Consider the following 15,182-nt stretch of genomic DNA (forward strand, 5'->3'; position numbering starts at 1 on the left):
CAGACTCAGGCTTCTAACTCCTCAACTACAAGGCCTCCACCCTGGACCAGGACACCCTGGGATTCAGGCCAGGGGCTCAGGCCCTCACAACGCTGCTTGCAGTTTGAATTAGGGCCTGAGCCCGGAGGTCCTCCGGGGCGAAGACCCTATGGTGTTTGCTCGACACACTTGCCACTTTAAAAGTTAATTTGACCCTCTAAACATGCTTGAAAACTCACCACAGTTGGTACACACATCGGGTGCGGAGAAAAATTCAATAATTAAAAAAAAACAATAAAAAAACAATACAATACTCAATAGCGCTACCTAGTTTAATTAATATTTTTCCTAAACCACTTGCTCTGGTGCCATTACCACATGCCCACATTTCAGGTATGAACTGAGCTGTTTTACCATCTCAGTCCTGATCCTGATGAAGAAAGAAATCAGATATAAATGTGTTTAATACAAAGGTGCTGAAAGTGCTTCTGTAGTGAAGATGATCCACAATCACCACAATCACATGGAACAATCCCATTGGCTGCTGGTGAGGAGCCAGGAGATGACCACTTCCTTTTGGACTACAAACACACCTCACCCCTGACATGCTAACTTCCTGTTGGACTACAAAAATGCACCATCCCTGCAGCACTATATGTAGAGAATTTGCTGTCCTCTGCAATGTCCCTGCCTGACCTCTGACCTCTTCCTGAGCAGCAGCAGCAGCAGCATCTCTGATGTCTGTCTGATCATGGATCAACTCAGGGATGAAATTAAATGTTAATCGACCCAATTGTCTGCATAGAACTTGGATTTGATGAAGCGTTGACCTCAGTCCAAGGTCAGGTCTCGGGTCGGTTTTCTGGTCCTCTGGTTTCAGGGGACCTGCAAAGACCTCTAGTGTTTGGCCTTCTGTCCATCCAGGTTTGGGGGGCAGGACCAGGACTGAGCAACTGACGCAGCTGAAGATAGTTCAGGACCCCCAGCACCAACGCTTTGGAAACACAGTGGACATGAACTCGGCGCTGGACATCTTCGTCCCTCTCAGGTGAGTTCTCCTCATGGTCCTCATGTCCCTTCAGAGCTCTTCACAGAAAGAAAGAAAGATTTATCTAATCTATGAATCCCAGAAGATCCCTGACGTGCTGCTGTTGTTTTCTCTCTCCGGACCTCAGCGGGAGCCTGGCAGACATCCAGGAGAGTTGTCGTCGCTTCAGGAGGAAACTGGAGGAGCTCAATGCCAGCCTGCACACAGAGATGAGTGACCTTGCAAAGCAGGTGTGTGTTTGTGTGTTGGGACGTTACCAGGGCTTTCATTTTCTTTGTGCCAAATTTTTGGTACCTGCATTTTCTCGTCAGGTGACCAACTGCATTGTGGGAACTGTGGTTCATGAACGTGTTGCTGCTGAGGGACCTAAACTGGGTCCAGTCACGCGGGAACGTCCTCTCTGTCCCAGGTAGCTCTGCCTGAAACTGCAGCAGGCGTGTGACACGTGGTCCTGATGTTGACTGCACAAAGGAACCTTGACTGGAGCAGTCGAGTGCTGTAGCAACTGGTTTTACATTCATGGTTTCTGTGCCTCTTGCAGTTATTTTGTCTTCCCATTTGAAGAGATGACCTTAGAGGAGGAAGTTCAGTTGATGGATGAGAGAGACAAGGCGTGTCACTTCCTGGCCCACGACGGCTTTAAAATGGGAGACGAGGCCTTCACGAGCTCTGCGGCACCAGGTCAGGATGCACCATCCTCTCATTTTACAGGAACCTTGTATATCTGTGATTATTAGCAGCTACAGCAGAGATATGCTGGCTTTGGTGTTTTCTGTGGAGGGCAAATGCTGGATTAAGAGCAACAACTGCAGTTTATTCACATACACTGTGGAAGAGAAGTACTTCCAGTTCTCCTGAGTTTTCCAGGAAAAGGAAAACTCTGGACCAAAATGTCACTGTCATCTAATTTCAGTGCATCTTAAGGACATGAGCTCCATGTCATAATACCTAAGGACTCGTATTTTTCAAGGTCACACCAACTATTGAGAGGAAAATGCTGTTAAGAAGAATTCCTCCTTCTTAATCTCAAGAGGAAAATGTAACCCTAACCCGACAGAGGGAGGAGTGAACCTGTTTTACTGTGTTGCTCCTGTCATGTGACAGTCTCAGAGGTTTACCTGCGGCGAGAACTGGTCTGTCAGAGTGACACCATCAAGCTGCGTTACGGAGAGAAACCAGACGACTGTCCTTATCTGTGGGCTCGTATGAAGAAGTACACAGAGATGATGGCCAAGATCTTCTCTGGCATCTGCCTGGTCAACTGCCACGCCACGCCGCTGCATGTCACACAGGTATTCCATATCCACCTGTACTGTTCTGGCTCGGTTCAGCAAATACACTCTTAAAGTGTGTCATGGAGGTCTTGTTGTTTCACGGGGTCTCTTGTACATCTTCCATCTTGTAGCCCAGGATCCGTGTCACTCCTGCCACTACAACAACGCACATGTTGGCTGTGTGGCAGGGGGACTGAAATATGGCAACAGCAAAGCAAAGTCATTGAAAATGTCTTTCTAATCAACTGATAGTGTAAGCTGAGGTTTAGTTTCAGATCCTGGCATTACAGCTGCCTTTATTTCACATCTGCCCAGCCTGCTGCCTCCACTCTCACTGCTGAATCCTCTCAGGGCATCGCACAGGTTCCTGCGTGGCAGCTGCAGGAGCTGCAGCAGCTAACAGCTAACGTCCGTGGTCAGATACACTCAGCATCTGGTGTCTGGTGTGTAAGGAGGCAGGTTGGGGAGGGGGAGGGTTAATTCCTGTTCATTCCTACCTTTGATGAAGAGTGTTCATCAGTGCTGTTACACTGGAGTCAAGTGATCCACAAAGACACGGCGATGTCTGTAACATGTCGTGAGACTGTGAAGCTACATCAGCTCTGGAAGTGAATTCCAGACAACACAGTCTGCCTCTGTAGCTGGAGGTGATTCCTCATGGCGGCGAGGAGGCAGCAGAGGTGATGTAGTCTTGAAGAATCGGGTGTAGATGGATGTTCAGCGGTCCACACGGACCCCCGTGGTCTGATCAGTGGTTGCAGCAGCAGCTGGGACACTGATGAAAGTGTGTGTGGTGGGTTGGGGTGGTTAACTGTGTGTGTTGGTCCCTGCAGGCGATGCTTGCAGCAGCCAGAGCCGTCAGAGCTAACCTCTATGTGATAGCTGAGCTCTCTCCCAGCACTCAGCCTAGTCACAATGTCTTTGTAAACCACCTGGGAATCACCAGTTTGGTGCGAGGTACTGACTCCGGCCCGTCGGCTTGCTACACACAAACACACCTGTCAGACACAGCACTGCCACTCTGTGGGGGGGCGGGGGCTGCCTTCTTCAGATGGACTGGGACCGACTCTAACTCTAGTCTTCCTTTCTCTCCTTTCCTCTGCTTCCTTATGCTGTGTTTATCATTTCATCTAACACGCATGGTTGCTCACTTCATATATGTTTTAACACAAATTTGTACCAACTATGTCATTATACATCACCCGTGTCCCTGACCCATCACCCTGATCCCTCATCCTCACTCCTTCCCCTCCCCTCCTCTACCACGTGGGTCCATCTTTGCATGGTTCTGGGTGTGATCCTGTTGGTTGTGTCTGCTGTGGTGTGGCCCGGTTCTACAGTTCATGCTCGATCAGGCTCGTTGTGTGAGGCCAGACCTGCTTGTGTTGGCTGAGCTGTTCATGATCAGTGAAGAGCTGCAGAATGTCTGTGTGACTCGACTGGCTGTTACCTGGCTCATCAGAGGTAAGCCATCACAGCAGCATGCTGTGTGTGTGTGTGTGTGTGTGTGTGTGTGTGTGTGTGTGTGTGTGTGGTTTGGATTGCTACATTTCAATGCCAGTTCTTCAGACTCAGAAATCTGCTAAAAACCACAGGTGTTTATTTTGTGCCCCTGGATCTTGTTCCCAGCAGTCACCTGCCTCCAGCTGAGTGGGCGGAGTTATTGCTTCAAACTAATCAGACTGGTGTTAAATGAGAGTGTTTAACAGCATTTGAGTTGTGATCTTGCAGTCGGACTTCCACTCGCATGTTTCATGGGAATGTTGTGACTATCATGTGACTGACGTGATGTCAACACCGTCTCTCTTCCATCTCGCTGTCAGATGTGGGCGGTGCCACTGACTGTCAAGGGGAGCCAGGCTGGATGTCCTGGTTTGGTCGGGAGCCAGTAGGCGGCTTCATTCAGCCCAGCCTTCGGCCTCTGATCCCAGCTGCTGCTCACACTATGTTCATGGACTCCAGCCTCCACAGTCCCCGTCCGGCTCAGGTGCGCTCACCAGCCAGGGTGTGTGATCCAGTCTTGATCCAGGTCCATGTTTCAGTGTGTGCACAAGCAATGACAGCGAAAATACAAAATATTTCCTCCATGTGAATTATTACTGCAAAGTTGATAAAGTAACACAGTGGTAGCAGGAATGCAGTACTCTGTACTGTACTGTATGAGCAGAAACTGCAAATACTGAAGCACTGCAGCTGAGCATTTAGCTCTGAGTCAGGTCAGGTTTATTTGTGTGGTACCAAACCCCAACCAAAGTTCTGTCCTGACTCTGTCCAAGTAGAGCAGGTCCAGCACCTCCCTCCTTCAATGAACCTCCACCCAACAATTTTCCATCAGCAGCACATCCTGCGACAGCAGCAACCAGAACCTTCCTTTACCAGCAGGAAGGTGGAGCAGATCCAGGATCAGTGGGGACGGAGAGAGAGCAGAAGAGCAGGACAGAGACAAAGACAGAGAATGGAGGAAGACAGAGAGACAGAAGGAAAGAGAGGGACAGAGATAAAGAGAGAGAGAAAGGAGGAGAGACTGATGGACAGAGACAAAGAGAGAATGGAGGAGGACAGAGAGACAGAAGGAAAGAGAGGGACAGAGATAAAGAGAGAGAAAGGAGGAGAGACTGATGGACAGATGGGGACGGGAGCAGGTGGAGCTACGGGTGGCAGCTGGAGCCTCTTCAGGTCTGGAGCCTCCTCCAGCAGCACCAGGATCTGGGATGAGGGGAGAAGAAGAGGAGTTAGTTACACGTCTGAGGACAGGAGGAGAGAGAAGCCCAGTGCATCATGGGAGATCCCAGCAGTCTGAGCCTATAGCAGCAGATCTAAGGGCCAGCCTAAGCAGTCCTGACTATAAGCCTGATCAACAAGGAAGGTCTTAATTCTGCTCTTAAACCTAGAGAGGGGGTCTGGGTCCTGGACTGAAACTGGGAGACGGTTCCACAGGAGGGGAGCCTGATAGCTGAAGGCTCTGGCTCCATTCTACTGTTAGAACTCTAGGAACCAGCAGGAACCCTGCATCCTGGGAGTGAAGGGTTCTAGCTGGATCATAGGGGACTAGGAGCTCTGTCAGGGATGAAGGAGCCTGACTGTTGAGGACTTTGATGGTAGAAGGAGAATTTTAAATTCTGTTCTGAATCTGACCGGGAGCCATGCAGAGAAGCAAACCAGGAGAGACCTGGTCTCTGCTACCAGTTCTAGTCAGGGGGGCAGCAGCGTTCTGGACCAGCTGGAGAGTCTTTAGGGACTTATTAGTCCAGCCTGGTAGGAGGGAGGTGCAGTAATCCAGCCTGGAAGTGACAAAAGCAGGGACCAGTTTTTCTGCATCTTCTTGAGCCAGGATGTGTGTGATCTTAGCGATGTTACGTAGATGGAAGAAGGCGTCCTGGAGATTTGTTGAATGTGGGAGTTGAAGGGTCCTGGTCAAACAGAACTGCTAGGTTCCTTATGGTGATGCTGGGGGCCAGGGTGGTGCCATCCAGGGTACCTGTCTCATCAGATCAGGTGGTCCTCAGGTGTTTGGGCCCAGCACAAGAACTTCAGTTTATCAGAGTTTAAGAAAGGAAATGATGGTCCTCCATGTTTCCTGTCCTTCAGACAGGCCTCCAGTTCAGTCAGCTGGTTTGTTCCATGTGGATCATTGATGAGTTCAGCTGAGTGTCGTCTGCATAGCAGTGAACATTAATGGAGTGTTTCCTGATCATGTGACCCAGAGGAAGCAGGTACAGGGTGAAGAGGACTGGTCCAAGCACAGACCCTTGTGGAACACCTGAACTGACTGTAGTGGTCTCAGAGGAACCATCATTAACTAGTACCAACTGAGATGACCTAGTAAATATGACCTAAACCAGTTTAGTGTGGTTCCTTTAATACCAGTGACAGGTTCCAGTCCCTGTAGAAGGATATGGTGATCAATGGTACCAAAGCTGCACTGAGATCTAATCAGACCAGCACAGAGACCAGTCCCTCATCTGGTACCAGTAGGAGGTCACTGGTACCTTTGACTAGTTCTGTTTCTGTGCTGGGATGAACCTGGAACCTGACTGAATCCCCCAATCAGCTGTTGCTGTGGAGAAGTCCCAGAGCTGTTTAGCAGCTGCTTTCTCCAGAACCTTGGAGAGAAAAGGAAGATGTGATGTTGGTCTGTAGTTGGTAGAACTTCTGGATCCAGGCTTGTTTTTGAGGAGGGTTTAATTCCTGCTACTTTAAAGGACTGAGGGACGGACCCAGATACCAGCGCCACATTGATCATATCTAAGAGGGAGGGGCTAACGAGGGGAGAGAGTCTTGGAGCAGCTTAGTTGGGATGGGGTCTAGGAGACAGGTGGAGGTTTAGAGGAGGACATTATTGAACTGAGCTCATGAAGGCTGATGGGAGAAAAACTATCCAAGTGTGTGTCTGGTCCTCCAGCTGCCTCTAAGGTTCTGGGTTCTAGGGGCCATGTTGTCAGCTGATGGCAGCAGGAGAAGAAGTTTCTCTCTAATCAGGAGAATTTTGTCATTAAAGAAGTCCATGAACTCTTTGCTGCCCAGGGAAACAGGACTACTTGGTTCAGTAGAGCCGTGGCTCTCTGTCAGTCTGGCTCCAGTACTGAAGAGGAACCTGGGTTGTTCTTGTGTTCCTCTCTTAGTGCTGAGTAGTCGGCTGCTCTGGTTCTACCAAGGGCTTTCTTCTAGGTTCTAAGGCCATCTTGCCAGACTCCATGTGACTCCTCCAGTTTGGAGCAGCTCCATCTTCTCTCCAGTTTCTGGTTTCTTGTTGAAGCTGTCAGGTTCCAGAACCGTACCAAGGTGCTTGTTTCCTTGGATTCATAGTTTTCTGTTTTAGTGGGCCAGTAGAGTCCAGAGTTGTTGCTAAGGTGCTGCTGCTCTATGGATAAAATGATCAGTTTGGGAGGGACTAAGGTGGACAACAGTTTCCTCTGTTACAGTGGGACAAGACACTGAATTAAGCACCAATGGAACCACTTCCTTAAATCCAGGTGTGGCCTGATCAGACAAACATCTGGAAACTACAGTTTTCCTGAGTGGAGTGTAGCTGATCAGTCCAAATTCCAAAGTGATTGATTGGTGGTCTGATAAAAGCGGTCTGTGGAAACACAACCAGATGTTCAGCTTCAGTTCCACATGTTAGGAGGAGGTGGAGGTGTGGTTGTGACAGTGAGGGGGTTCATGGACAGACTGATGGACACCAGTTGAGTCTAGGAGAGAGAGAGAAATGCAGTACCCAGGCAGCCAAAACAAATAAATCAACCTATATTTTTTTGGTCTGGTCCTGTGTCTGTGTCTGGGCCAAGGCGAGGGCCTTGGCCTGAGTTTGGGTCTTGATCCTTTCAAATGTTCCTGCTAACAGACCAACAAAACAACGTCCTTGCTCTACTGGAGGAACCCTGGTTGCTGATGAGCGCTGCTCTACAAACTGTGAGCTCAATTACAACGTTACTTCTGAGAAAGTGGCTTGTGAAAGAACTTTATCAAATTTGAAAATCCTTCTGTTGGTTGATTTTATTGTCCAGAAGTTGATGTCCACCATGGATGCAGGACCTCCCAGTCCATCATGTCTGGAACAGTTCTCCTGTGTAGGTTCCCCATAGCGATGGCTCCACACCTCTTTTCCCTGAAACTAGAACCTTGATTATCTTGAAGCTCCTCCAACCAGATCAAAGCTCCTGCTGCTCCAGAGATGCTCCCCCCCACCACCACCACCAGAGGTGGCGGAGCAACAACCAGGACAGCTTAGAAGGATCAATCAGCAATTTAGCAATGTGCTAACAGACATTTATCACCCAGCATCCTTTGCTGCTCTTGTCCCTGTAGCGAGTTCTTCCCCTGTGTGAACGCCATTATTTCTGCTGCGTTAACGCACACCATCGCAGGAGAAACGCAGGCTGAACCCGAGGGATTATCCTCACTAACATGTTCCATCCATCCATCGTCGTCTTCCGCTTATTCCTTACTAGTAAGGGTCGCGGGGGGTGGAGCCTATCCCAGCATCTACGGGCGAGAGGCGGGGTTCTCCCTGGACAGGTCACCAGTCCATGGCAGGGCCAACACATAGAGACAGACAACCATTGGCTCTCCCAGCCACGCCTACGGTCAATTTAGAGTCTGGATTAACCTGGTCCCCTCTTGATGTCTTTGGACTGTGGAGGAAGCTGGAGTACCAGAGAGAACCCAGCAGGAACAGGGAGAACATGGAGACTCACACAGAAAGATCCCGCGCCCGAGCCGGGACTCAAACCCGGAACCTTCTTGCTGTGAGGCCACCGTGCTGACCACTGCTCCACCGTGCAGCCCACTAACATGTTAATTATTTCAATAATAATTTGATTATTTGAACTACAAAAACGAACATATTTTTCTAGTTAAAACAAAAAAGGAGCCTGATTACTCTGAACCCTGGTGATTGGCATTGCGTCCGTGTGATCCAGCTGTTGTGGTACGCTTGGCCTGACTGGCTCTGATCGCCTGGTTTTTCCTAACTTCAACCTCTCAGGTTGGTCTGTTTCGTTTCAGGGGCGTTCGGTGCTGGACTACCTGCCCAGCTCTGCTCTGGTCTCGATGGCCTGCTGTGCTGCCAGCAGCACCAGAGGGTACGACGAGCTGCTTCCTCATCAGGTCAGAACAGATACACACAGCCAAGTCTAGCAGGATCCAGCATGGTCTAGCCAGGTCTAGCATGGCCTAGCTGGAACGAGCAGGGTCTAGCAAGATCTAGCAAGATTTAGCAGGGTCAAGACAGGTGGCGTGAGGTTTAGCAGGGTCCAGCAGGGTCTAACTTGGTCTAGAGTGCCTATCAGGATTTAGCAGGGTCTAGCCAGGTTTAGCATGGCCTAGCAGGGACGAGAAGGGTTTAGCAGGGTCTAGCAAGATCTAGCAGGATTTAGCAGGGTCTAGCCAGGTTTAGCATGGCCTAGCAGGGACTAGAAGGGTTTAGCGGGGCATAGCCGGGTCCGCCATCCTGCTCAGATATGTTCATCATTGGATAAGTTGATGTTATATCAGACAAGTTTTACTGCATCCAGCACATATCCACCTGTCGCCATGACACTTCCCTCCTCTCGGAGACAGTCCTCACTCTGCCTGCCGTAGTCGCTCCCTCAAGATTAACCTCCTGTGTGTTGCTCAGGCTTTGATGGCGATGGAGGTTCACCAGTACGGCAGCTGGAACCCTGACGTCCGAACGTCGAAGCAGGTTGACCTGCAGACAGGGATGATTGCTGGGAGGCTGGCTCTGAACAAGCTGCACCAGGAGCTGGTGGCGGGGGGCTTCTCTCAGGTGCGCCCTCTCTGACTTGTTGATGCAACTGAAATGATTCAGTGAGGACAGTTTGGAACTAGAGAGCGAGTGTAGTCAGAGACAGGGCAAACACAAGGACAACATGCTCACTAGCAGTCGCTATAGTCACAGTCTAGGTCGTCATGTCATGTGATGTCTGAGTAGCTGCTGATGTTCCTCTGTCTCTGACGGCAGGTCTGTGTGGAGCAGCTGGGTGGGGGCGTGCTGGTGGTGACCAGGCACTGTCCCACCAGCCACCAGTCTGTGGTCGCTGTGTTGCGAATGGCAGGAACCCATCCAGCCGACCATGTGCCACCTGTGCTCTTACCATGTGATGACTGCTAACCCTCCCGACATTTGTCTGATTCCTCTCTGTGGGCCATGATGGCTCCGCTGTCAGAGGCCCTGCTGAACTGGACTCTCGTCCTCACAGGTCAGGTAGAGGAGGTGCTGCTGGAGGCTCGCACCATCGTCAGACACACCGACTCACGCACAAAAGATGACAAAAACCTCAACGGCCTGCCAGAGTATACCATGGAGCTCCGGGAGCACATCCAGGTGGGTCTGTGGGTGCCGGTACCGACACCTCATAGCTGACGCAAACACAAGTCTTGACAAGTCAAAGTGTCTTCCAGCTGGAGGACAGTGAGATGGTGAGGAAGACTCACAAGGTTTCAGAGCACAAGAGTGTTTTCCAGGAGATCAGGCTGGAGAGGTTCACGCCAGGCTGCATCATCGTCTTCAGGTGGACCACACACACACACACACACACACACACACACACATACACACACACACAAACACACACACTCAAACACAGACGCAAACACACACACACTCACACACAGATGCAAGCACACACACATGCTGGAAGATTCTCTCTACTGCTGCTCTCTTGCAGGGTGACTCCAGAGTCCAGGTCCAGGAAGCAGCTGGGGGCTCTGAGGCGCCACCTGATCCAGTTTGGTCCTCAGTACCGGATGGACAGCCTGGCAGAACGCAGCCCCCCCTCTGCCCTCACTGAGCCACTGATGATGTCAGTAACACAGCAGCGATCCGTCGCTCTGCTCAAACCATTTACATCCACAATCGTGGTACAATTTGTAAGAAGCTTTTAGGTCCCTGAGTAACCAAACCCAAAGAAAACTGAGGAATTTATTAGAGGAACACGGCAACTCTTTGGTGAACATGACTGTTGCCTGTCTGGTGCATCGCGAAGCTCCAGACGCCCACCAGAGGCTGACTGCTAGAGACACTGATGAGCCCACAGGCTCAGAAGCAGTCAAATACTCTGTTCTCCAAATGGTCCTTTCCTGCCTCGGTAGAACCGGAGGGGTGTTGAGGGAGCCTGTTTCTCCAGAGTTCCTCATCATCCTCAACTGCAGCCCCGCCCTTGTTTAGTAGCAGCAGTCTTTGCTTTGCTTACTGAAGTTATGATGCAGCTTTTGAGGGGCTAGTCAGGAAAGTAGTTCCCAGTAGGGCTGCAATCAGCCAAAGACATTCTTGGTCCACTGAAGCCCTCAAATTTGGACTAAAAATCGACTCATTTTATACATGAAAACTCTACTGTGTCAACTATCAGCACAAACCTGCTGAGGAACATTGAGACAATTGTTTGTGTCAGGTTATAATAACTGAGCGACGCCATTGTTGGTCCTGACAGAGCCAGACTGAACACAGGAGCTCAGCATCGCCGCTGAGACACAAATAGACATTAACTTAAAACTTTACTCTCAAACACAAAAGGCAAGTCCACGGTAAGAATTTTTACAATTAAAACAAAACAAATATTAGACTAAAACATTGAAATGTCAATTCTGATGTGTTCATGTACTCAAAACTGACAGGCAACCTGAGGTGGACACGTTAGCTCGCCGTTTCCAGGTGACACGCCAGGTTTGTAGTGGAGCTGTGACATGAAAACTGGGGTTGGAGAACTTTGCATTCGACTTTTTTCCCATGGTCTGTTTTCATGAAATGCTGCCACGCTGCAGACGTCTTTGACGTGGGGGACGAGGACTGACTTGGAATGAAACCCTCAACACTAAATAGACATTCATCAAACCACCAGACGTGGGCCTTCTAGTCCTCTTCAGTCTGTCTGTCTCTAGCGGGTCGGGCGAGTCCAAAATAACAAGAACAAGGGGGTGTTTAAAGATAGATTGTTATCTGTGAAACAGGGGCGCTTTGAAAACACCCCCATTAGCACTTGGTACTTTCCTCCTGATGAAATTAACGTGGCAAAAAAAAAGAAATCGACCAATCAGAATTTTGGTCGAGCAATAACTTATCGACTAATAAATCGACCAGTCGACTGGGAGATTACAGCCCTAGTTCCCAGTATGTTCCCAAATCTTAAATAACATTATCTTGTATTTTCAACATTTTTGTTTACAGTGAATGTGAGACACAAAATGGTGTAAAGGCTGAAACTCACATGTTGGCCCTGGTAGGTGCAACATGCCAGCAGACGGTTGCAGATGCGGTTCCTCCACTGCTGGATTTGAAACTGCACTGATCACCAGTTTTACCTTTAGCTGATGTAGATCCTCTGAAATCATCATCTTTTTTTCAGAAGTGTCATCAAATATTTGCAACAATAACCCAGGTAACTTGCAGGTACTGTACAGTACACAGGCACAGTAGTGCTATTTTATTGTATCATATATATTACCTTGTACTCTGTAACGGTCAGAAAACTACAGCTATAATTTGTACTTGACAACTGAGAGTGTGTAAAAACTATGCAGGGGGGTTATGGCCGGGAGGAGGAGAAAAAGAAGAGGAGGGAGGTTTCTTTCATCATGCACTGTGAGCTAAATGTCAAAATGTCAGGAATAAAGCCACCTCTTCTCCACGCAGGAGGTGTGTTTATGATTCAGAGTCAGATTCAGATTCAGATGACTTTATTTATCCCCGAGGGGCAATGAAATTATTATTAATTAATTAAGAGATAAAAGAAGAAGAATTTCTCTGTGTGGAAAGCCGATTCTCAAGAACAGTGCTGCCCGTTAATCTAGGCAGCACATTGTGTGATGTCATGTCTGCTGCTTGACAGTCTCAGCTGTGGTTCCTCCTGATCCCTGGCAGCAACTCTTGGTGGTATGAGACAGCGTGGTTCTCCTGTAACCCCGGCCTCCTCTGTCCTCAGGATCATGTCCAGGCTGACGCTGGCGGACATGAACATGCTGCTGTACCGCTGTGACGCCGAGGAGTGGGAGGATGGGAGAGGCTGCTACAATGTTCCATCATGGCTGCCGCTCAACTACGGAGGCCTGCAGGGTACAAGAACCACTCTGAGTGCTTACAGACACACTTGTGACTGATCAGGTCGCGTTCCCATGGCGATCCTGCTGCTGTTCCCCCACACCACCGCTAACACCTACAATCACCAGTTTCAATCTCCCACCTACATTCAATGACTCAATCCTGTAATGACCGTCTCTCCCCCCACATCTCGTGGTCTGTGGTTCATCACCTCTGCAGGGGTGATGTCCTCCATGGCTGACATCCGTCCTCAAAACAATCTGGCTCATCCTGTCTGTGACAACCTGAGACGAGGCGACTGGATGATGGACTTCATCTCTGACAGACTGCTGATGAAGGACGGTGCTTTGGGAGAGGTGAGGGGTCGCTGCCGGCCTGGAGGTTCTCTAGTTGATCTGGGTTTCTAACACGTTCTATAAATCTTTACAGCGTTTGACTTCTCTCAGTAGTGACGTGGTCGCTCTGCAAATGTTTGACTTGAAGCTGAAGCACCAAACAAGATTGATTCATGTTTACCAGCTGGATCCAAACCACCATCTTCCTCACATTCACACAAAGTAGCCACCACACAGTGAGACAGGATGTGACCCCCAAAGAGCGACTCCAGCAACACTCCTAATAAACATACAACACGTTACGAACACGTTGTTTACATGTTGAACTCTTTGGATTCTGTTATTTCTCTGTTAGTTTGAGCTGTGAAGGTTCAGTGCGTCGTTAGTGTCTGTGGTGTTGTGACTGGCAGTGACCTTTGACCTACAGGTGGGACACTGGCTCCAGGCCATGTTCAGCTACCTGAAGAACATCCCTCGCTACCTGGTACCGTGCTACTTTGACGCCATCATCCAGGGAGCCTACACCACAGCCCTGGAGGCCGCGTTCACTCACATGTCGAGGTGACCAGGCTCTTTTTTCGTTTTGGTCTTTTGTTGTAGTTTTTCTCTCCTTCCTCTGATGGTGTGTTCCAACACACAGGGCAAGGATATGGGGGGGCTCACACAAAGGCACAAGAACAGTTCTTATTAGCAGGAGCCTGTTATTGGGAGTTTGGTTCTTTCTATATTAACATATTCGATGTGCCTTTATTTCAACAATAAAGACTTAATTTATTTCCTCAATTTTGGTGAATTTTTAGTACATGGGGGGTTACAAAAGGACTAATTACAACAAAATGTCAGTAGAAAAACTGCAGTGTGTGTGTGTGTGTGTGTGTGTGTGTGTGTGTGTGTGTGTGTGTGTGTCCTCAGCTTCATCCAGGATGGCTCCAGTCTGGTTAAACAGCTGGCTCTGGGATCAGTCCAGTTTTTTGGGGGGGCTGGGGGTTCGGCGCTGCCGGCCCTCTCCCCTCACCTGGAAGATCACCTTAGTGACATCACCAACCAGGAGGAGACACGCTCGCTGTCTCTAGCAGCAGGTAGTGACCTTTTCTCTTTCACCTCATCGTTCTACATTTCGCCCGCTATTTATTTAAAATGAAATGAGACAAAATGATTTTATCTCAGTTCCGCCAGTCGCCGCAGTTGCAACCCTTAGAGGTCAATCCTGCTGTTGGCACCACAGGAAGAGTCGTGACCAGACAACATTCATCATTGTTTGTGGAGGATGAAAACATCCCTGTTCTCCAGCAGCTCCCTGTTCACCCAGAAATGTTCCTTGCTGAGAATCTGTGGGATGTTCTGCACCGTCAGCTTGTTCCTCAGTTCTCAGTCTTTAGCTCGGGACCACTTAAGAACACATATCAATCGAGGCCGTTTGCAACGGGAGGGAATCATATTTCCAAGGGGGAGGAGCTAAGACCCGAACGACACAGACAGGTTATCATGGTAGCGCCCTCAGTCTGTACGGTGTGCGTGACAGGTAAAGCTGGTGCGCATCATGTCACTCCTCTGTCCTCACGTCTCCTCCTCACTTCTCTCTCACATCTTTGGCGGGAAGATCTGAGGCAGGAGGATGACACGTGAGCTCACGGAAGCACGGGAACTACCTGTTGAGTTTGTTAAGAGAGATGTCAACAGCAGCGCCAGAGGCCAAACACAGCGGCACAGCACGGAGCCTCGATTTCTCCACCTGAGCTGATGGTGTCTCTCTGAACTCCAGGTCTTCCTCACCTGTGTGTGGGGGGGCTCCGTTGTTGGGGTCGGGACACCTTCATCGCTCTGAGGGGCCTGATGTTGCTGACCGGCAGACACCTGGAGGCCCGGTGAGTCTCGCTCACTCCACTCTCTCCAGCGTTGAGGGTTGTCTCTGGTTCAACCCATGGGCTGGGCTCAGTGCTCAGGCCCCCCGATGCTAGAACGCCTCAGCGTGCCTTCCACAGATGGTCGCTAGGAAACAAACATCTAAC

The 15,182-nt window shown here is 49.6% G+C and overlaps 1 protein-coding gene across 1 annotated transcript in view; it reads left to right on the top strand.

Moving 5' to 3' along the window:
• Positions 1-15,182, top strand: part of LOC147242095 (glycogen debranching enzyme-like) — a 37,080-nt gene that overhangs the window by 17,054 nt on the left and 4,844 nt on the right. The window contains exons 10-27 of the mRNA XM_086191401.1: positions 904-1,027; positions 1,155-1,257; positions 1,339-1,436; positions 1,569-1,708; positions 2,132-2,319; positions 3,642-3,765; positions 4,125-4,288; positions 8,809-8,910; positions 9,422-9,571; positions 9,767-9,902; positions 10,005-10,129; positions 10,207-10,316; positions 10,473-10,607; positions 12,723-12,853; positions 13,058-13,194; positions 13,601-13,734; positions 14,086-14,252; positions 14,936-15,038. Coding sequence (XP_086047527.1) covers positions 904-1,027; positions 1,155-1,257; positions 1,339-1,436; positions 1,569-1,708; positions 2,132-2,319; positions 3,642-3,765; positions 4,125-4,288; positions 8,809-8,910; positions 9,422-9,571; positions 9,767-9,902; positions 10,005-10,129; positions 10,207-10,316; positions 10,473-10,607; positions 12,723-12,853; positions 13,058-13,194; positions 13,601-13,734; positions 14,086-14,252; positions 14,936-15,038 — 2,371 coding nt within the window. The remainder of the gene's footprint in view (positions 1-903; positions 1,028-1,154; positions 1,258-1,338; positions 1,437-1,568; positions 1,709-2,131; positions 2,320-3,641; positions 3,766-4,124; positions 4,289-8,808; positions 8,911-9,421; positions 9,572-9,766; positions 9,903-10,004; positions 10,130-10,206; positions 10,317-10,472; positions 10,608-12,722; positions 12,854-13,057; positions 13,195-13,600; positions 13,735-14,085; positions 14,253-14,935; positions 15,039-15,182) is intronic.

This window comes from Aulostomus chinensis, chromosome 21, assembly GCF_037954235.1.
Source record: "Aulostomus chinensis isolate RoL2024-O1b breed Wild chromosome 21, RoL_Achi_v1.0, whole genome shotgun sequence".
NCBI lineage: Eukaryota > Metazoa > Chordata > Actinopteri > Syngnathiformes > Aulostomidae > Aulostomus > Aulostomus chinensis.